Source organism: Xenopus laevis, chromosome 2S (assembly GCF_017654675.1).
Source record: "Xenopus laevis strain J_2021 chromosome 2S, Xenopus_laevis_v10.1, whole genome shotgun sequence".
In the NCBI taxonomy this organism is placed as follows: domain Eukaryota; kingdom Metazoa; phylum Chordata; class Amphibia; order Anura; family Pipidae; genus Xenopus; species Xenopus laevis.
In genome coordinates this window covers 58098529-58118460 of record NC_054374.1, presented here as the reverse complement: position 1 = coordinate 58118460, position 19932 = coordinate 58098529, and the positions used below count along the sequence as shown (strand labels likewise).

The window sequence follows — 19932 nt, the reverse complement described above, 5'->3', positions numbered from 1 at the left end:
CTTGTTAAAGTCAAGGGTCGGATGAATTCAACCCAATATCAACAAATTCTTCAGGATAATGCTCAAGCATCAGTCACAAAGTTGAAGTTACGCAAGGGCTGGATATTCCAACAAGACAATGACCCTAAACTCACTTCGTAATCTACAAAGGCATTTATGCAGAGGAAGAAGTACAATGTTCTGGAATGGCTGCCATATTTGAAGCAGGTTGTCCATGCTCGGCAGCCATCAAATTAAAGTGAACTGGAGAGATTTTGTATGGACGAATGATCAAAAATCAGGCCATCCAGAATCCAGACACTCATCAAAGGCTATAGGAGGTATCTAGAGGCTGTTACATTTGCAAAAGGAGACTCAACTAAGTATTGATATAATCTCTCTGTTGGGGTGCCAACATTTATGCACCTGTCTAATTTTGTTATGATGCATATTGCATATTTTCTGTTAATCCAATACTCTATATGTCACTGCTGAAATACTACTGTTTCCATAAGGCATGTTATATATTAAAAGGAAGTTGCTACTTTGAAAGCTCAGCCAGTGATAAACAAATCTCCAAAGAATTAAGAGGGGTTCCCAAACTTTTTTATATGACTGTATTATACATAGAAAAATGTTTGGAGTGTATAATGGGGCAAAATTCAAGCTTTGTGACAATTTTCAGAAATTCCATAAAAACAGCTATGTTCAGCATGGCTTTGCCGTTTGGATGTTGCAGTAGAAAGATGTATTTATACAGATTTGTCAGAATGTGTACTTTCCCGAAAATATAAGGTTTTCTAGGGTCTCCATACTGTTAGGGTGTCTTATGGCACATAATACACACACCAGGTTCTCATATTGCAGCATCCAGACTGTCAGACGTGAAAATTCATTTGTACTAATTGCATTTGCGGTTCCTCGCAAATCACACTGAACATCTTTTCATGGTTAGATCCATCAACATGCTTTCAGTGGTAATTTGTGCTCTCTTATGGAAGTTATTGTGTTTGTCATGCTTATCCTTCTTTGTGTTTGGATATCTATAAATAAATCAAATATAATGGGTTGTTCAGTGGGTGCAAAATATCATACCTTTTTGTAAGACCTTTTCTTCCTCTGTTGTGAGTATATGGTTAAATAGATTGCAGGGGACGCTGTGCTGGTGATTTTGAATTAAAAAAAAAATGTGTACCACTGGGGACACCCATTTTCACTTCATGTGTTTTATCAAGGCCGCACTCATACCATCAGAAGCCTACAAGAACAAGAAAAGCTTCTACGTGCCTTTCACCTCCCAAGTGATCTAACAACCCCTCCGAGACTCAACCGCTTGCAACCACCTAAACCACGCCATAGAGCTGATTAAATCTTCCCTGCTCAATAGATAGTAATGAAGCAGCTCACTGGGAACTGGTGAGTTAAGTAACCTGCTAATTAATGGTGCTCAGGGAAGGTTATTATACTTTCTGCAATGACTTCTCCCACCATAAACGCTAAATTCATCTACTTTCTAACAATGTCTTGCCTCTTACAATAAACTTTCGGCAACTGGATACCCTCCCTGTGCCGGGAGTCTGGAGAATACCCTAGTCTTAAAATGGCGCCTTAAAATTACAACCCTAAACTGCAAAGGCCTAAATATACCAGTGAAACGACGAATGGCATGCCATGACCAATTAGCAACAGGGGCACAAATCCTCATTCTCACAGAAACACACCTAGTACATAATAGAGAATCTAACTACTGGCACAAAAACATTGATGGGAAAATTTTCTCCTTAGCCAGAAACAAAATACTGTTCACTTGAGATTACAGAAAAAACTGAAATCATACCATACACATGGTCTGACCATGATATAATGCGGTCTGCTTTTTAGGATTATTTCAAAACTAGAGGGAGACTCATTAAACATGCCTCCTGCCTTCGCAAATTGAGAGAAGCTAGAATCAAACAACTTACGACAGAAATCCTTCAACTATAAACACAAAATAAATCTAGATCCCCCACGTTAGCAACACGTTTCCAAAAAAGGGGAACTTAAACAAATCCTAATAAAAAAAGCTGAAAAAGCTTTAACATACACAAAACTTTTGTTCTATGAAAAAGGGAACAAGGCAGACTCCTTACTAGCCAAACTTTTGACCAGCAAAACCTCAACAACACTAATCAGGTCGATAAAAAACTCAAAGGGGTAAATATATCAAAACAGACGATATCTCTACGAAGGGGGCAAAACATCTGTGAAGGAAGGAACTATAGAAAACATAAAATCTTACTTAGAACAATGTGACTTGCCAAAACGATTTATTGAAAACTCTCAAGAACTGGGGAGGAAATACTAGAAGTAATCAAACACAGTAAATCGAGAAAAGCCCCTGGACCAGATGGCTTTATTATGCTATATTATACAATTTATAAAAGAACTACTCCAAAATTGAAGAAGGAAAATGAATTCCAGCAGAATTACTGCAAATAAACTTTAATTCCGAGTGGTAGCAAACACGACATGTTTCAGGTACAATAACCTTTATAAAGTGATTGATGAAGGGTATTGTTCCCTGAAACATGTCGTGTTTGCCACCACTTGGAATTAAAGTTTTTTTTGCAGTAATTCTGTTGGGAGTTCCTTTTCCTTCTTCAATTTTGAATCGCATGTAGCAGTTGCAGCACAGAGCAATCATAAAGGAATTGGACACAATTCGTTTGAAATTCGTACCGACCACCATCCCCCTCTTCTAAAAGAACTAGTCCCACATATGCTATCTCTCTTCAATAACCTCCTACACAAAAAAGGCCAACTCCCTGCAGACATGCTAAGGGCCAATATAACAGTTATCCCGAAATACCCAAAGGACCCAATGTACTGCTAAAATCATCGCCCGTTATCTCTTATCAACAATGGTCAAAAATTATACGCTAAAAATCTAGCTAACAGGTTGGAAAGGGTTCTGCCAATGCTTATACATCCTGATCAGGTGGGATTTGTGACCGAGAGAGATGCAGCGGACAACATTAGAAGGATGGCACACCTACTCCACCATGTTGTGAGCCTACATATCCCTAGCATATTTCATATCATTAGATGCGGAAAAGGCCTTCAACATGGTGGACTGGACTTTCTTGGAAGCTGACTTGGATGCAGCAGGTTGCACCACTCAATTTAGGGAGGTAATTATGATTTTTTAAAACCACCCTACGGCCAGAGTTTACAATGAGGGGCACTATTCGGAATCCTTTGCAATTCAGAATGGGACAAGACGGGTGCCCATTGTCACCCCTTCTTTTCGCCCTATGCATGAAGCCCCTGGCCCAAAAAAATCAGACACAATTAATCCGGATATTTTAGGGATAACCATATGGAAAGACTCCTATAAGATTGCCCTGTCCACAGACAATACATTACTTTTCCTCATGTGCCCGCAAACCACCCTGCCTAACCTGTTTAATGAGATCAATAAATATGCTGCACTCTCAGGATTTAAAGTGAACAACTCAAAATCTGAGGCACTGCCAGTATCCTTGACCAACCCTGTACAGAAACTTTTAGAACTAAATTTTACATTTAAATGGCAAGAAAAAACCTTAAGTATCTAGGAATCCTCTTAACACCAAAAATAGCAGATTTCTACTCCCAGAACTACCTTCCAATGATTAAACAACTCACTTCAACACTTCGCTCCTGGCACAAAAAACAATTTCATGGCTCGGAAGGTTATACTCCATAAAAATGGTAATAGTCCCCAGAATTTTGTACTTATTCCGCACGCTCCCTATACAAATAAATCATTTGGATTTAAAAAAAGAAATGTTCAAATTCTTCTGGAATAACAAACATCCTAGGGTGAACAAAAAGATTCTTATGTAATCCATTCCACATGGAGGACTCAAGTTTTCCAACCTCCATCACTACTGAAAAGCAGCCCAGCTGTCTCAAATGTTCAAGATCAATTTCTCTCCAGATACTGTAAAGGTGGCCATACACGGATAGATCCGCTCGTTTGGCGATGTCGCCAAACGAGCGGATCTCCCTCCGATATGCCCACCTTGAGGTGGGCAATATCGGGCTGATCCGATCGTGGGCCCTAGGGCCCAACGATCGGATCCTAGCGTTCGCCAAACGGGCGGTCGGATCGCGGGACCGCATCAACGAACAGATGCGGCCGCGATCCGACGGGATTTTTAACCCCATCCGATCGAGATCTGGCCGACTTTCGGCCAGATCTCGATCGGGGAAGCCCGTCAGGGGCCCCCATACACGGGCCAATAAGCTGCCGACTTGGTCTGTCGGCAGCTTTTATCGGCCCGTGTATGGCCACCTTAAGATGGGTTTCCTTAGAAGCCCAATTGCTAACACCATTATCTCTTAGAACCTTCTTATGGTCTGTGCGGGAAGCTAGACCCCCCATCATCATCCACAAACCCAATACTGAAACACCATTAATCTCTGGGACAAGATGAAGCTTAAATATAAGGAGGAGATTTGCTCAAACCCATTTCCATATACTCTACTATTCCATAAGCCAGCCTTTCCTCCAGGCCAAGATTCAAAATCTTTCAGTTGGCGGCTAAACAATGACTTTTTAGACATAAACATCATGACCCCACTTGGCAACATAATAACTTGGGAGGACCTGCAAAACAAACATTCTATTCCTCTCTGAGAGCATTACAAATACTTACAAATTAGTCACTTTATACAAAAACAAATGGGCAAGACCTTTAAACAAAAGACATTCTTTGAATACCTCTGTGAACACCCCCATAGCAGGGGACAAGTGTCTCTGATTTACGCCAAACTAGCTGTCAAAGGAGACTCAATAATGTGCAAGAGATAGATCATTGGGAATTTGCACTTGATCACATCAGAAAGGCATCTATCAACACAATTGTTAAAGAAAACGCATATAAATTATTGTATGACCGGTATCTGACTCTGGCAAAACAACACAACCCCAACTGCTTCAGGGGATGTGGAGAAGTGGGAGACAAACTGCATATGTGGTGGGAATGCCCACTAATTTCTGACCTATGGAAGGAAATGTTTGCTCTCCTAAGAATCTTATTAGAGAAAGCTCTAGATCAGATCAGAACACTGGCTAGCTCTACTCACCTTCAAATCGGATTCCCTCACCAAGAAGGAACTTAAACTATGTTCACAAATTTGTCTAGCAACTAGATGCACCACAGCAAATTGAAGGAAGGCATTCCTACACTAAAGGAAGTTAAAAGAAAGGTCTGGTGGGTGTCCTTGATGGAAAAACTTACTGCAATGATACATCACAAAATGGACAATTACAACACAATTTGGACCCCATGGTTAACCTTGTGTGAAACCCAAATCCCTCCAAATTTAGCAGGAACTGCAACTTGAAGTAAATACATCATATGGGACTAAGATATAATTACTGCCCCAGATCGGTAACTATGATAGCTATGCTATTGATAAACATTGTATTCAGTAAAGAATGTATATTCAAACTGGCTAGAGTCCTAACCCCCCCCCCCCCCTCTATCTTAATTCTCTCACTTTTCTTTTTCCTTTCTTGGTTTTATATATTACAGTCTGTAAGAACAGTAAAGGTGTTACATCACAGGAAAAAAAAAGACCGTAATCTACAGCTAAAATATATGATATATAACGAATAAATGGACATAACATCTGACTGTCAAAATGTTAAATAAAAAGTAAAAAAAATATGCTGCAATAGACTTGATAGGTTTGTGATACGATCGTGTGAGCGCTTTCCTGATTGGAGTTTTTGAAGTCTACACCTCCCAGCTATTATTTTACCATGGTTTTAATTTTTTTCACCTTTTTATACAAAAGGACTGGGGTTGATTTTCCTTAATATCTTCTTAATATCAGTTTATAAAATACTATACAGGTATGGTATCTGTTATCTGGAAACACGTTATCCAAAAGTTCTGAAATATGGAAAGGCCATCTCCCATAGACTTTTTTTTTTAAAAAAAGGATTTCCTTTTTCTCCATAATAATAAAACAGTAGCTTGTACTTGATCCAAACTAAGATATAATTAAATCCTTATGGGAAGCAAAACCAGCCTATTGGGTTTATTTAATGTTTACATGATTTTCCAGTAGTCTTAAGGTGTGAAGATCCAAATTACAGAAAGACCCGTTATCCGAAAAGCCCCAGGTCCCAAGCATTCTGGATAGTAGGTCCCATACCTGTACTGTCAGATTCCTGTGCACTTTTTTCCTAGATACTGTTAATCTGCTTATACAAACAAATCAGCACCATCAGTATTTCTGCACCAATGCTGCCCCATGTGCAGCATGTGAAGACTGGGAGCCACTTGCCGCTGCACACATGTACAGAAGTCTTCAACATGTATTCAGTGACAGATGGCTTCCCATTCATGCCTGCTATTACATGGGGAGCAATATCAGAATTTTGTGTTAGTTTAACCCACTGCAAACATTTGCTTTAAAATGCTAATGAGCTGCATTGGTTAGGAGCACTGATGCAAATTTGCATCTTTTTAGCAAGTGAACTGTTAAGATACAAAGACCATGTTAAAAAAACATATTAGCACCAAACTAATGACTTGACACAGAGTTATTTATACAAACTACACAAAACTCAAAGATTTCCAATTGCTATGTCATGTAGGATACACACAAAGTTATAAGAAGACAATCAAAAAAACTGACAAATAGAATTCAGTCAAAATAAGATCCAACATTATTACACTGATTAAAACAGTGGGGCTCATTTATTAACACTGAAAGGGTCGGACAGGTTAACCCTTTGCCCAGCGCATGTGTATATTTAATAACATAGCGCACAAATGTTTTTAAGTGCAATGAATGTGCTGGAAACTGCACATTTTCTGTTGCGAGACTTGTAATCAATGATGCTTTCATACTAGCGCTACTGACCACAACTGCGTTAGAAGTATGCCAAAAACTACCAGTCGGAAAAATATCAATGCTACTGTATAGGTGGGCAATACTTACCCACAGTAGCCACAGCCACGCCTTCAAGAAAGAGCTCATAACTGTCAACACAATTGCTTGATATTTGGGACATGCGCATAAACAAAAATAATCTTTTAAGGCCAATGTAACGCAAATGTATTTGCGTATGAGCACGAAATGGCACATACATTTGGTTGCGCCAGATTAGGTGTTGCCAGTATGTGCCCCAGTATGAGAGAAAATGGAGAAGTACAGAACAGTATACATTAAAGTTAAAAATAGCAATTGCTGAAAACTATTCAGAGCCTTGGCCAAGTCTTTAAAGGGTGGTTAACCTTTAATCTAACTTTTAATATGTTAGAGAATGGACAATTCTAAGTCATCATAATGTTAACATAATTTTGCAATCAATATAGTGTAGTAAATCACAGCCAATTGGGAAAATAAATGATACACCTACTAATGATGCTGGTGTGCCAACAAACCACCTCAAAAAGATAAACATGTTAACACAAGCCAAACTAACTTACAACCTACATTTTATGCTTCAAAGTTTTCAAAACTGAAATGACTTTGCAGAAACAACACAGCCAAATGGAAATCAATAAATAAGGGTACACCATACCATGTTACATTAGTTTTTTCAACAGCAACCTGGTGACCATGATTTCCTGTAAAACAGGACATACCATTTTATCATGAGGAGGTGCTGATACAGGGTAGCTGTATGAATACACTCCAACTGGTAGAGGATGTCTGTCATCTATGCAGCCATACTGAGGAGAAAAAAAAACATTGTTACCACTGTGTTTAGCATAATAGCAGTGGGTTTAAAAAAGTGAATAAAGCTCAAAATCCTTATAATAGCTTTTATTTCCATAAACACAAATACATTGGGAACACTGCACATTCTATTCCAAATCAAAACATGTAGAACAATTTAACACATGTGCTATTCCTTTACAGAAAGTGAAGAAAAGGGAATATTAGGCTGTTCAAAAAAAATAGCAGCGTCTGCATTCTTTTATACAAACTCAAATGTTCACTGTATACAATTAAAATTGTTTCAAGATTTAGCTTTCCTTTGAATCACTTAATTAATATTTAGTTGTATTAACCACTGTTTCTGAGAACTGTTGCACATCTGTGTTGCATGGAGTCAACCAACTTCTGGCACCTGTAACATTCCTCAGTTCTTCTGTATTTTTTGGCTTTGCCTAGAAACAGCATTTTTATTGGATTAAGGTCTGGGGACTGGTCTGGCCACTCCATAACATGAATCTTGTTGGTCTGGAACCAAGATATTGCTTGTTTACTGTTACGGTTTACTTGTTGTTTGTGTTTGGGGTCGTTGTCTTGTTGAAACACCCATTTCAAGGGCATTTCCTCTTTGCATAAGGCAACTTGACGTCTTCAATTATTTTGATGTATGAAAACAAATCCATGAATCCTGGTAAGCGATGAATAGACTCAACACCATAGTATGAGAAAAAATCCCCACATCATGATGCTTGCACCACCATGCTTCACAGTGTACTGTCGCTTGAATTCAGTGTTTGGGGTCCTCTGATGAACTGTCTGTGGCCCCTAGAGCCAAAAAAGACCAATCTTGCTTTCATCAGTCCACAATATGTTGTGCCATTTCTCTTTAGGCCAGTCAATGTGTTCTTTGGCAAATTGTAACCTCAGCACATCTTTTTTTCAACAATGTGACTTTGCAGAGGCTTCTTGCCAATAGCTTGGCTTAGAGCAGTGATCCCCAACCAGTAGCTTGAGAGCAACATGTTGCTCCCCAACCCCTTGGATGTTGCTCTCAGTGGCCTCAAACAGGTGATTATTTTTGAATTCCAGGCTTGGAGGCAAGTTTTGGTTGTATAAAAACCAGCTGTACTGCCAAATGGAGCCTCCTGTAGGCTACCAGTCCACATAGGGGCTACTAATATCCAACTCAGCCCTTATTTGTCATCTCCCAGGAACATTTTTCATGCTTGTGTTGCTCCCCAACTCTTTTTACATCTGAATGTTGCTCAAGGGTGAAAAAGGTTGGGGACCTCTGGCTTAGAGGAATGGTCTTCCTACTTCAGACCTTCTTGATCTTCTTGGAGCTGATCATTGGTGGAGTCTTTGCCATTTTGGCTATTCTTCTATCCATCGAATGGTAGTTTTACATTTTCTTTCATGTCTTTCAGTGACAGGTCCACTTTAAAGTACACTGCTCTTTTGAACAATGTCTATCTAGACTGACCAATTTTACTCAGATTTTCAGAGAGAAATGCACTATAACCAGCATGCACACCAATTGCTGCATTCCTTCCTTAAATAAGGGCTGTAATTGACAACTGCTTTTTCACAGAACTAATGACCTCACTAATTGAACTCCACACTGCTATTATTCTGAACAAACCTTAATTAATGATTCAATAACACATAATCAGCAGCATGCATGCATGCATGCATGCATGTCATGTTGGTTCTCTATTACTCTACTACAACCAGTAGTAAATTATTTGCCATGTATAAATATAATTTCTACAAAAAAGAGATTGTCGGACTGCTATTAATTCTGTACACAACCGTACATTGTAATATTCAATTAGACAAATGTGTATTCACCATGGCAAAGTCCATAAATAAAGACTATCATAAATATTATCAGGCTGCACAGACCACCAAATAATAGTGAATAAGATGTCAAATCTGAAACTGTTTTATATATATATCTCCACAAAGGATAAATTAATATGCATGGAAGGTGCTACAGCAGCTTTTACATGGATATGTGGTCAGAATTTAATGCATATACACAGAGCACACAATATATATTATACATATACGAAATATATATATATATATATATATATATATATATATATATATATATATATATATATATATATATGTATATATGTATATATATGTATATATATGTATATATATATATATATGTATATATATATATATATATATATATATATATGTATATATATATGTATATATGTATATATATGTATATATATATATATATATATATGTATATATATATATATGTATATGTATATATATATATATATATATATATATATATATATATATATATATATATATATATATATATATATATATATATATATATATATATATATATTTCGGATTCTATACTGAAGCCTCTTGAGAAAGGCTTCAGTATAGAAGCCGAAACGTCGAAATAAATATTTTCTTTTGTAGACCTTTGACAAGACCTGGTAGTGCGGCTTTTTGTACAGCAAATTGGTCTACATAATTTTTTGAAGACTGCACCCAGGCAGTTGCTGCTGCATATATGAGTGCTCCAGTTTTGTGAATATATATATATATATATATATATATATATATATATATATATATATATATATATATATATATATATATATATATATATATATATATATATATATATACTATTTTAAAAAAAAAACTCACTTTTGGGGAGCTGATCGAACGTCTCATAGTATATGTTGTTGGTTCTCCAAAAATATCATCCTGTGTAACACCATCAAACCTGGCACTGGGGAAATGAACAGGAGAGTAAACCCTTGGGCGTGTGTTGTAAGCTCCGTGACTAGGGGAACGGGGTACTGATTGAGAGCGAGGCTGTAATGAAAGCCGTCTAAGGGATCCACACACAGCATCTGTTTCCTGGTAATACAGCTGTGGACAGGGAACTAACACCTCAGTCTGATGTCCATAGTTCCCAGGCTCCTTCCAGTCACGTGGGTAATACGGAACTAGGTTACGGTGGATCTGCCTTTTGTCTTCTGTACCCCACTGGGGAACTCCCCTATCAAAAGCAGGCATTGAGCAGATACTGTCTGGCCGTGAACTTGCAGGTGTGTTGTAATACTGGTAGCCATCAAGGTACTGAGGAGAGCCTTGGGAATAATATTCAGGTATTCTGAGGGATCCTGAGAAGAACCCGCTGGGGCTAGATGGATGAAGAATGAAAAAGAAAAAGATCCTCATTCATCTGTTATACTTAAAAAATTCTCAAAGACTGACGAGAGAAAAACACATAGCATAGCACAAACATACACCTTCTTCCATCACATATACTTTCAGGCTTGTTTCATGTGATACAAACATTAACATTTTGACAATAATAATATATTTTTGTCACATTTCCAATCTTTCTCATGCACACAGTTTACTTACCCATGTGCCTCCTCAGTGGGAGCTGCTGCCCTCTTCAAGTTAACCCACTGTTGTAGCTGTGACATAGAGTTCTGCCTCTGTGCCATTTTTGTTGGGTGAGTTTGTGGTAAGTTACCATGCCTCTGGCTCTCTGAGAAGGCAGTGCTTGCTGGTCGGCCAGAAGAAGGAGGGAAACCCCATTCATTGGGTTGCATTGGCTGTTCCCCTTCAGGCAAGTGCCTGGGTGGCTGCAGGTCAGGAGGTCTATCTGGGGGAACCCCTCTCCCAATTACTTTGGTTAGAGGCTCATCCTTGGATTCGGACCTATTCTCCATCTTTTCAGAACCTCTCCCATCTCCCTCACCACGGCTTCTGGTCTCAGATTCACAATCCTTTATTGGTGGTATGTTGTCCTGTCTTTCCAACCTGCAGATTATACCATTGTATGATGAGAGTCGTTTGTAAATTGATTACTGCAATTGACATGATTTACAGGAAAAAAAACTTTTTTGTAGAAATATCGTAGTGCCTTACAGTTACTATGCTTGCTTTATGAGGTGAATTTCATAGGGTCATATACATTAAAGATCCGTATATTAAAAAGCAGTAACAATGGACGATTTACCAAGCACTTTTCTGCACTGGATTTGTGTCAGACTTTCTGACAGTCAGGAAAGTATTTTGTAACTATGATCAAATTGTAAATGCTGAGAATACTTTAATCTGAATGTAAATAAATCACTGTTCCGAGTCCTTTAGTTGCCCTTAAAATAAAAAGCAGTTGCAATTAGAAAAACATTATTAAGAACTGCTACATAGGTAATTAAGTTCCAAGTAACAGTGAGTCTGAGTTTAAGGCTGATCCTAACAGTACAAGCATCTATGTGGATAGACCAATAACAATCCAACCGATTGTCATCAATTTGAAATAATATCTTCAAGACACATGTCATTTGTTGTCCATTTTAAATAATATGACATTTGAGTGTGTGTGTAAATGGGTGACTATGGACATCCAGTCCTTCTACTGCTCTAACACACACACCAATGGTTTCAAGGCCATAAGATTTATGCTGTGGGATTCAGGGTTAAATTCCCCAGATTGTGTTAACGTCTTGGTAAAGGTCCTGGAGTTTCTTTAATGGTTCGTACTATCTCCAAAGATGTGGGGCTCCCATGGGTGGTTAATTTTCTCCATCTTACACCAACCTCTATATGGGTTGGTTTGAGTGCACACATGTCTTTGGAGATAAGAACCCGTTGTGAACAGAGCCGCCATCAAAAACCACAGGGCCCTGCAGGACAACATTTTCTGGGCCAGCCCCAAGCCCAACCCCAGTATAAAGGCCACATAGACAAAGAGCACTAAAGCAGTAGAAACAATTTTGGCCAAAGGATTGCTAAGCCAGCTACCATTTAAAAGATCAACTCTAAGTAAAACAAATTGGTGGTCAAGGCCCCTTCAAGTAAAAAACAAAACAAAAAAAACACTGGTGGCCAGGGCCCTCCTTCAAGTTAAAAAAAAAAAAACAATTGGTGGCCAGGGTCCACCATAAAAGTTTTTAAAAAGTATTGGTGGCTAGGGTTCCTCATGAATGTAATTGAAAAAAAAATGTTGCCTTTAAAGGTCTTCTTCAATTTCATTTTGTTCAGCTCCTTTGAGCACTTTCTGGAAGTAACCTTAAAAGGTTAAAAAAACACCGGGCCTGTCCCTCCTGATGGCAGCCCGGGTCGCATATATATCGTTTGGTATGGCTGCTACATAGATTATCTTATTTTCATTTGGTCTGGTTTAGCAGAGACTCTGTGGCCATTCCAAACTTTCATAAACTGTTAACACCTTCAACTTGGTTTCACCTCAACACAAAATGTGAGAAGTGTTGAGTTTTTATAAATTAATCTTGTTGGTGATATTCAACTAGGAGTATAAAATATTTTTTTTTTTTTTTTTTTAAAAAAACTGAAGACTCAACTGAATCAGCATATTATAAAGCACATTCACGAGATAGGAAGAGTCTCATTATTAGGTCAAAGCGGGCAAGAAGACAGATAATTAGAGGTGTGTGATCATCCTCTTTATTACTACTGAATATACCACAGAGATTAAAAATATCTGTAGCATTACATGCAAATATCTCCCAGACACTATACTAAAAAAAATGTATCTAGTAGTCTAAAAATGGTCTCTAAAAAAGGCACCCCCTTTGGGAAGTAAATTGGCAAGTAGTTAGAATCTTTCATTTCTTTCTATGAAAGGAACATACAGTACAAATGTGGGAGAATGGTGGTAGTGAACTCTGAATTTTGGCCTAATGAATGGTTAGGTTTATAAAAATCAGATATATTACAATTGTTGCACTAATTGTTGTCAAATATTGTAGTGGGATGCAGTTCTAAGCATTATGTCATCCCACTTAAAGAATCCAAGACCACGTGAATGCTAGAGAGGCAATAGTATATCACCAAAAGGAAAGCATGCAGTGAATGTGGTAGATGTGAGCTGACTGATTTAGCTGCAAAAGTTATTGGAAGAGAAAATTAAGCTTTAATTCGGAATAAAAGAACACAAACACACACGATTATATACAGAAAGTGAGAGAGGAAAAGAGAACTGTAAAAACTAAAAAAAGAAGGGGGGAAAGGAGAAGAAGCCAGAAGGGTAAAGTATAGAAAAAACTAAAAATTCAATGATGGAGAAAATGACTTTAGACCCTTAAGAGGGAGAAAAAAGGAAAAATTGTTATGGAAGAGTAGAAGGGAATAAAGAGCCGAGAGGTACCTTGACAAAAGATACATTAGTATCATACGCCAGCTGCGTCTTATCTTTTCATACATAATGACATTACCTATTTTGATAAAGGGCTGGTATAGCCCGAAAAGTTGCCGTTGTTGCACGAATAAAAAAAGTTGATCAAAGATCGGAGTGCTGCTGCAGTTGTTAATTTCATGTGAGCGAACCTGTGCAGAGAGGAGTAAAGCGTGCACCCGAGGCTTCAAACAGCGAGAAGTGTGAGTGTGGCACCTGACTTTTCTCCCATATGACATAGATAAAAAATATGTTCTTATTAGTGTTTTTGCTATATATGATCCTTAGCATTGTGGTTACTGTAGTCCTTTTCAAAAGATATTGACATAACAGAAAACCAATTAATGCTGAACTGTACATGTCTTTTTCTTCAGAGAGTAAACAACTTGCGAATAAAGGCATTCGATTTTATCTTAAAACTACTTTAATGGTAGAGAAATATATTCACCCTTGGGTATTATAAAGCTCACTAAGGCTGAAAAGTAACTAACCTAGGAGTGGCCAGGTTTTGAACCTGTGATGCTTCCCCCATCACGCGTAACCACAACTCCAGCTCCATCCTGCTTTCTGCACTGAAGAAATAAGTACGAACGCCAGCATGTTCTGCCTGCCAAGAGACAGGGGCTGTTATATTGGGAGAGACGTCCACTATACAGCATACTGTCACCTAAAGGCACAAGAGACAAAAATATGATGGTATATGAGAAATGCACACCTAAAAAATGAAGAAGGCAGCTAGAGAATAATATACACTAAACATACAAAATAATACCCTTTTCAATGTGAGTGCAATATTTCTAGACTGAGGGAACTGCATCCTTGTGCGATAGATACCAAGGTGTAGAAATTTCTTCTTTGTACAAATCCCCCTCTATTCAAATTGCTAAATCACTTTTCGAGGCTTGTATATGCGAACAACCACACAATATTTAAATTACATTTTATAAAAAACATTGCACAAAACGGTAACATTATTTCCAAAACTTTTTGGAAATAATGTAACCGTTTTGTGCAATTGTACTGGCTATAAGTGGGAATGTTAAAGTTGCTTTCATTCCTATATCCTAACCTGTAAATGTATACTGTTTCACGTCACCTTTCCCCCCAAAAAGCAGTTTAACTGAAGAACAAAACTGAGCTGTTTAAACTATGTATTAGAGGTGGAAGCAAAAATGAATTATAAAATCAAGGCAGAACATCCCTCCCCTCTCCAGAACCACATTGTAACATACATTTTCCCCATCAAAATAGGCACAGTTGAAGTTGAAATTACATTGACATTAACTGCACATTTGTAAACTACCTCAAGCAGAACAAGATGGTGTCTGCCAACCCTACTTTTGCTCTGCTTTTTATTTACAAGTATGGAAAACAGACCATACTCTCTGTCTGATGTGGAACAGTTCAGGAGTAAAGAAAAAGGCTGAAATTTGGTGTAGGTTCCATCATGCTGTGTGGCTAGTTCAGGGACTGGGATAATGTTCAAGCATCAGTCACAAAGTCGAAGTTACGCAGGGGTTGGATATTCCAACAAGACAATGACCCTAAACACACTTCGAAATCTACAAAGGCATTTATGCAGAGGAAGAAGTACAATATTCTGGAATGGCCATCACACTCCCCCGACTAGAATATCATTGAAAATCTATAGGATGATTTGAAGCAGGCTGTCCATTCTCGGCAGCCATCAAATTTAAGTGAACTGGAGTGATTTTGTATGGACAAATGGTCAAAAATAACACCATCCAGAATCCTCATCAAAGGCTATAGGAGGCATCTAGAGGCGGTTACATTTGCAAAAGGAGGCACAACTAAGTACTAATGTATTATCTCTGTTGAGGTGCCCACATTTATGCACCTGTCTAATTCAATGATGCATATTGCATATTTTCCAATAAACCCAAACTACAAAGAACGGAGAAAAACCTAAAAGTTAGCAGTTTCGATAAAATTTAAAAATTCACCTCCAAGTTTGTAACTTACAGTATCGTATCTCTCACGTCATTAGGTACCAACATAAAACACTCTAAATATAAATCATTTGCCTGCCAAGCATGTACGCTGCACATGCTACATGTGTAGAAGGCCAGGAATCAATCTGCCAAGAGCATGCTATGTACGTTCCTATGCAGATGAGCCTCTCTGCATCTGAGGTTTCTGCTTCCTCCGCTGAATCGGAAGCTATGACAGCCCCTGGCAACGAGGCTGGGGGGGCTGTCATGCCGACCTCCAAAACAGCTCAATTGGATTGCGTGTCTGCTGCTGCCAAGCTTCCTTCTCCCCTTCCAGTGCTGCCCATGCACTTCTTGCTGCGCACCACTCTGTACCAAGGACCTCCATGACCCCCTTCAATGGTGACGGCATCCCTGCTGCTTCAAAAACAATGGCCTTTATTTTCACATTTTGCATACACTTACATACTCATTTTAGAGAATTAATTTTTATTTTGCACACTTATTCACATATATGTACATATGTATTATTCCTTATGTGTTTTAGCATAGCTTTGTTATACATCTTGACAGAAAGTGTGCTTTTCCAAAAATATATAATTTTCTTTGTACAGTTATAGGGGTCTTGCTGCACATAATACGCAATCGGGGCTCAATTGCAAAAGCTGGATTTGCAGACAAGAAGATTCATATGCTCGATTTTCATTCGGGGTACATACATACCGCATAGTTTGGTAAATCTATGCATATTTGTCATCAAACTGTTCAGTAGACCTCTGGAATTCATATTTAGGGGGATTTATTTTTGTACATAAAACATTGTGTGAGATAAATGCGGCAAATTGCAGCATTTTTAGCCCATTTTCAGAATTTTCATAAAAAACGATAAGTTTAGGAAGGATATGTAGTTAGGAAGTTTGGTGTAGAAAGACTTCTTTACCCTAGTTAGATCCATCAGAATGTCCACTTTCAAAAAAGTATTATTAAGATGCTGCATAGTGAAAGCTTTGGGGTGCTTTTCTGAAATTTCATCAAAATCAACTTTAGGAAAGCTTTGCAGTTACTTAAGGACTTTGGACTAGAAAGAAGTAATATATGACTTTCTGGGGTTAGCTAACTTTTTAGTAGCTTTACACCACATAAAATGCAGTAAATTTGTTGCTTTTAAAGTAGCTTGAATAATAAGAGGATAATAATAATCATACAAGCTACTTTAAAAGCAACACATTTACTGCATTTTATGTGGGGCCTCTATGCACATTGGGCATCAAAAGGTTAGTGAACCCATGAGCTTCATATTTAGGTTGTTTCATTTTGAGATACAGTTGTGTTCAGAACAGCAGTCTGACATCACTAACCTAATCAATCACCGGGAGCTCCATTGTGCTTCTCTGCATTTAAGGGTCAGATTATTTTTAAAGGGGTTTTTTATTCACTAAAGCACATTACGGGAGGGAGGGGGGGGGCAAAGCCAGAAAATTTAGGGGTTTTTTTGGTAGGGGGGTTATATCTTATAAGTAGCAACTTCCATTTAATGTACAACATGCCTTATGGAAACAGTAGTATTTCAGCAGTGACAACGTTTATTGGATTAACAGAAAATATGCATCATAACAAAATTAGAAATGTGCAGAAATTTGGGCACTACAACAGAGATATTACGTCCTTTTGCAAATGTAACAGCCTCTAGATGCCTCCTATAGCCTTTGACGAGTGTCTGGATTCTGGATGGCGGTATTTTTGACCATTCATCCATACAAAATCTCTCCAGTTCACTTAAATTTGATGGCTGCCGAGCACGGACAGCCTGCTTTAAATCATCCCATTTCGGGAGACTGTGATGGCAATTCCAGAATATTGTACTGCTCCCTCTGCATAAATGCCTTTGTAGATTTCGAAGTATGTTTAGGGTCAATATCTTGTTGGAATATCCAACCCCTGTGTAACTTCAACTTTGTGATTGATGCTTGAACATTATCCTGAAGAATTTGTTGATATTGGGTTGAATTTGTCCGACCTTCGGCTTTAACAAGTACCCCAGTCCCTGAATTAGCCCCACAGCATGATGGAACCTCCACCAAATTTGACAGTAGGTGGCAGGTGTTTTTTTTGGAATGCGGTCTTCCGCCAAGTGCTTTTTGTTATGACCAAATAACTACATTTTTGTCTCATCAGTCCAAAGCACTTTGTTCCAAAATGACTGTGGCTTGTCTAAATGAGCTTTAGCATACAACAAGCGACTCTGTTGGTGGCGGGAGTGCAGAAAGAGCTTCTTTCTTATCACCCTGCCATACAGATGTTCTTTGTGCAAATTGCGCTGAATTGTAGAACTATGTACAGATACACCATATGCAGAAAGATATTCTTGCAGATCTTTAGCGGAGATCTTTGGGTTGTCTATAACCTCTCACAATCCTCCACATATGCCATTCCTGTATTTTTCTTGGCCTTGGCAGACCTGGGTTTTACAGCAACTGTGCCTGTGCCTTCCATTTCCTGATTCCATTCCTTCCAGTTGAAACTGACAGTTTAAACATCTGAGATAGCTTTTTGTAGCTTTCCCCTAAGCCATGATACTGAATAATCTTCGTTTTTAGAACTTTTGAGAGTTGCTTTAATGATCCCATGCTGTCAATCTTTAGAGGAGAGTCAAACAGAAGTACAACTTGCAATTGGCCACCCTAAATACCTTTTGTCATGATTGGACACACCTGCCTATGAAGTTCAAGGCTTACCAAGCTAATCCAAGCAATTTGGTGTTGCCAGTAATCAGTATTGAGTAGTAACATTCCTTCAAATTAGCAAAATTACAAGGGTACCCACATTTTTGCACAGCCAGTTTTTCACATTTGATTTAATTTCATACAACTGAATAGTGCTTCACTAAAAATCTTTGTTCAGAAAACACCTCAGCAGATGTTCGTGGGAAATGAAAGACATAACACTTATGTATTTTATTGAAAGTAGAGTAAACTATTATGCAGGCAGAGAGGGGTTTCCAAATTTTTTCATATGACTGTAGTACATTTCTCTCTAAAATCGGAGTAAAATGGGCAGTTCCAGACACTGTTCAGAACAAATTCAAAAGTTGATTGGAGACGGGAAAACATAAGAACTACAGCTAAAATAATCTTCAATGCTTTTAAATGACAACCAAAACCTGAAAGATGTGGAAAATTGGAAAACTACCATTAAAATTGATAGAAGAATAGCCAAAATGGCAAAGACTCTGCCAATGATCAGTTCCAGGAGGTTTAAAGAAGGTCCAAGTTACCTGTGAGTCCTGTTACAATTAAAAGATGCCTGAATTCAAGACACAGTACACTGTAAAGACAGTAAAAAATGGTGACGCAAGTATCATGCTATGGGCCCATCGATCAAAACCAGGGATCATGGATTGGAGTTTCAACACATCAAAATACTTAAAGATGTCATGTTGCCTTATGCCAAAGAGGAAACGCTCTTGAAATGGGTGTTTCAACAAGACAACAACCCCACCAGTAAACGAGTAACATCTTGGTTCCAGATAAACAAGATTGATATTAGAGTGGCCAGCCCAATCCCTGGACCTTCATCCAATAGAAAACTTGTGGGTGACATCAAAAATGCTGTTTCTGAGGCAAAACCAAGAAATACAAAATAATTTTGGAATTTAGTCCAATCATCCTGGGCTGGAATACCTATTCACAGGTGCCAGAATTTGGGTGACTACATGCAACACAGGTGTGCAGCATTTCTTACAAACAGTAGTTATACAACTTAATTAGTTCAGTGATTTAAAGGAAAGCAAAATCTTGAAACATTTTTCAGTTGATACAGTGACTATTTGAGTTTGTATAGAAGAACGCAGAAACTATTTTACAAGCTATTTGGAACAGCCTAACATTACCTTTTCTTCACTTTCTGTTAAAGAATAACACAAATTTCATACATTTTTCTTCATGTTTTGATTTGGAATAGAATTTGCTGTGCATTTTAGGGTAAGAAAATAAAAGCTTTGAGGTGATTTTCAGAGATTTAAAAAAAATGACAAACTTTAAGAAAGCTTTGCAGTTTGGTACTTTTGAGTAGAAAGGCATT

General features: G+C 38.1%; 1 protein-coding gene across 16 annotated transcripts in view; it reads right to left on the bottom strand.

Moving 5' to 3' along the window:
• plekha6.S (pleckstrin homology domain containing A6 S homeolog) overlaps positions 1–19932 on the bottom strand; it is a 128403-nt gene that overhangs the window by 66615 nt on the left and 41856 nt on the right. For 14 of the 16 annotated variants that reach the window (XM_041583828.1, XM_041583829.1, XM_041583835.1 and 11 more), the window contains 4 exons: positions 14392–14567; positions 11116–11520; positions 10387–10888; positions 7617–7703 (listed from right to left, as the gene is read on the bottom strand). In XM_041583828.1, the coding sequence (XP_041439762.1) occupies positions 7617–7703; positions 10387–10888; positions 11116–11520; positions 14392–14567 (1170 nt within the window). The remainder of the gene's footprint in view (positions 1–7616; positions 7704–10386; positions 10889–11115; positions 11521–14391; positions 14568–19932) is intronic. The other 2 variants (XM_041583831.1, XM_041583837.1) reach the window with 1 other exon arrangement.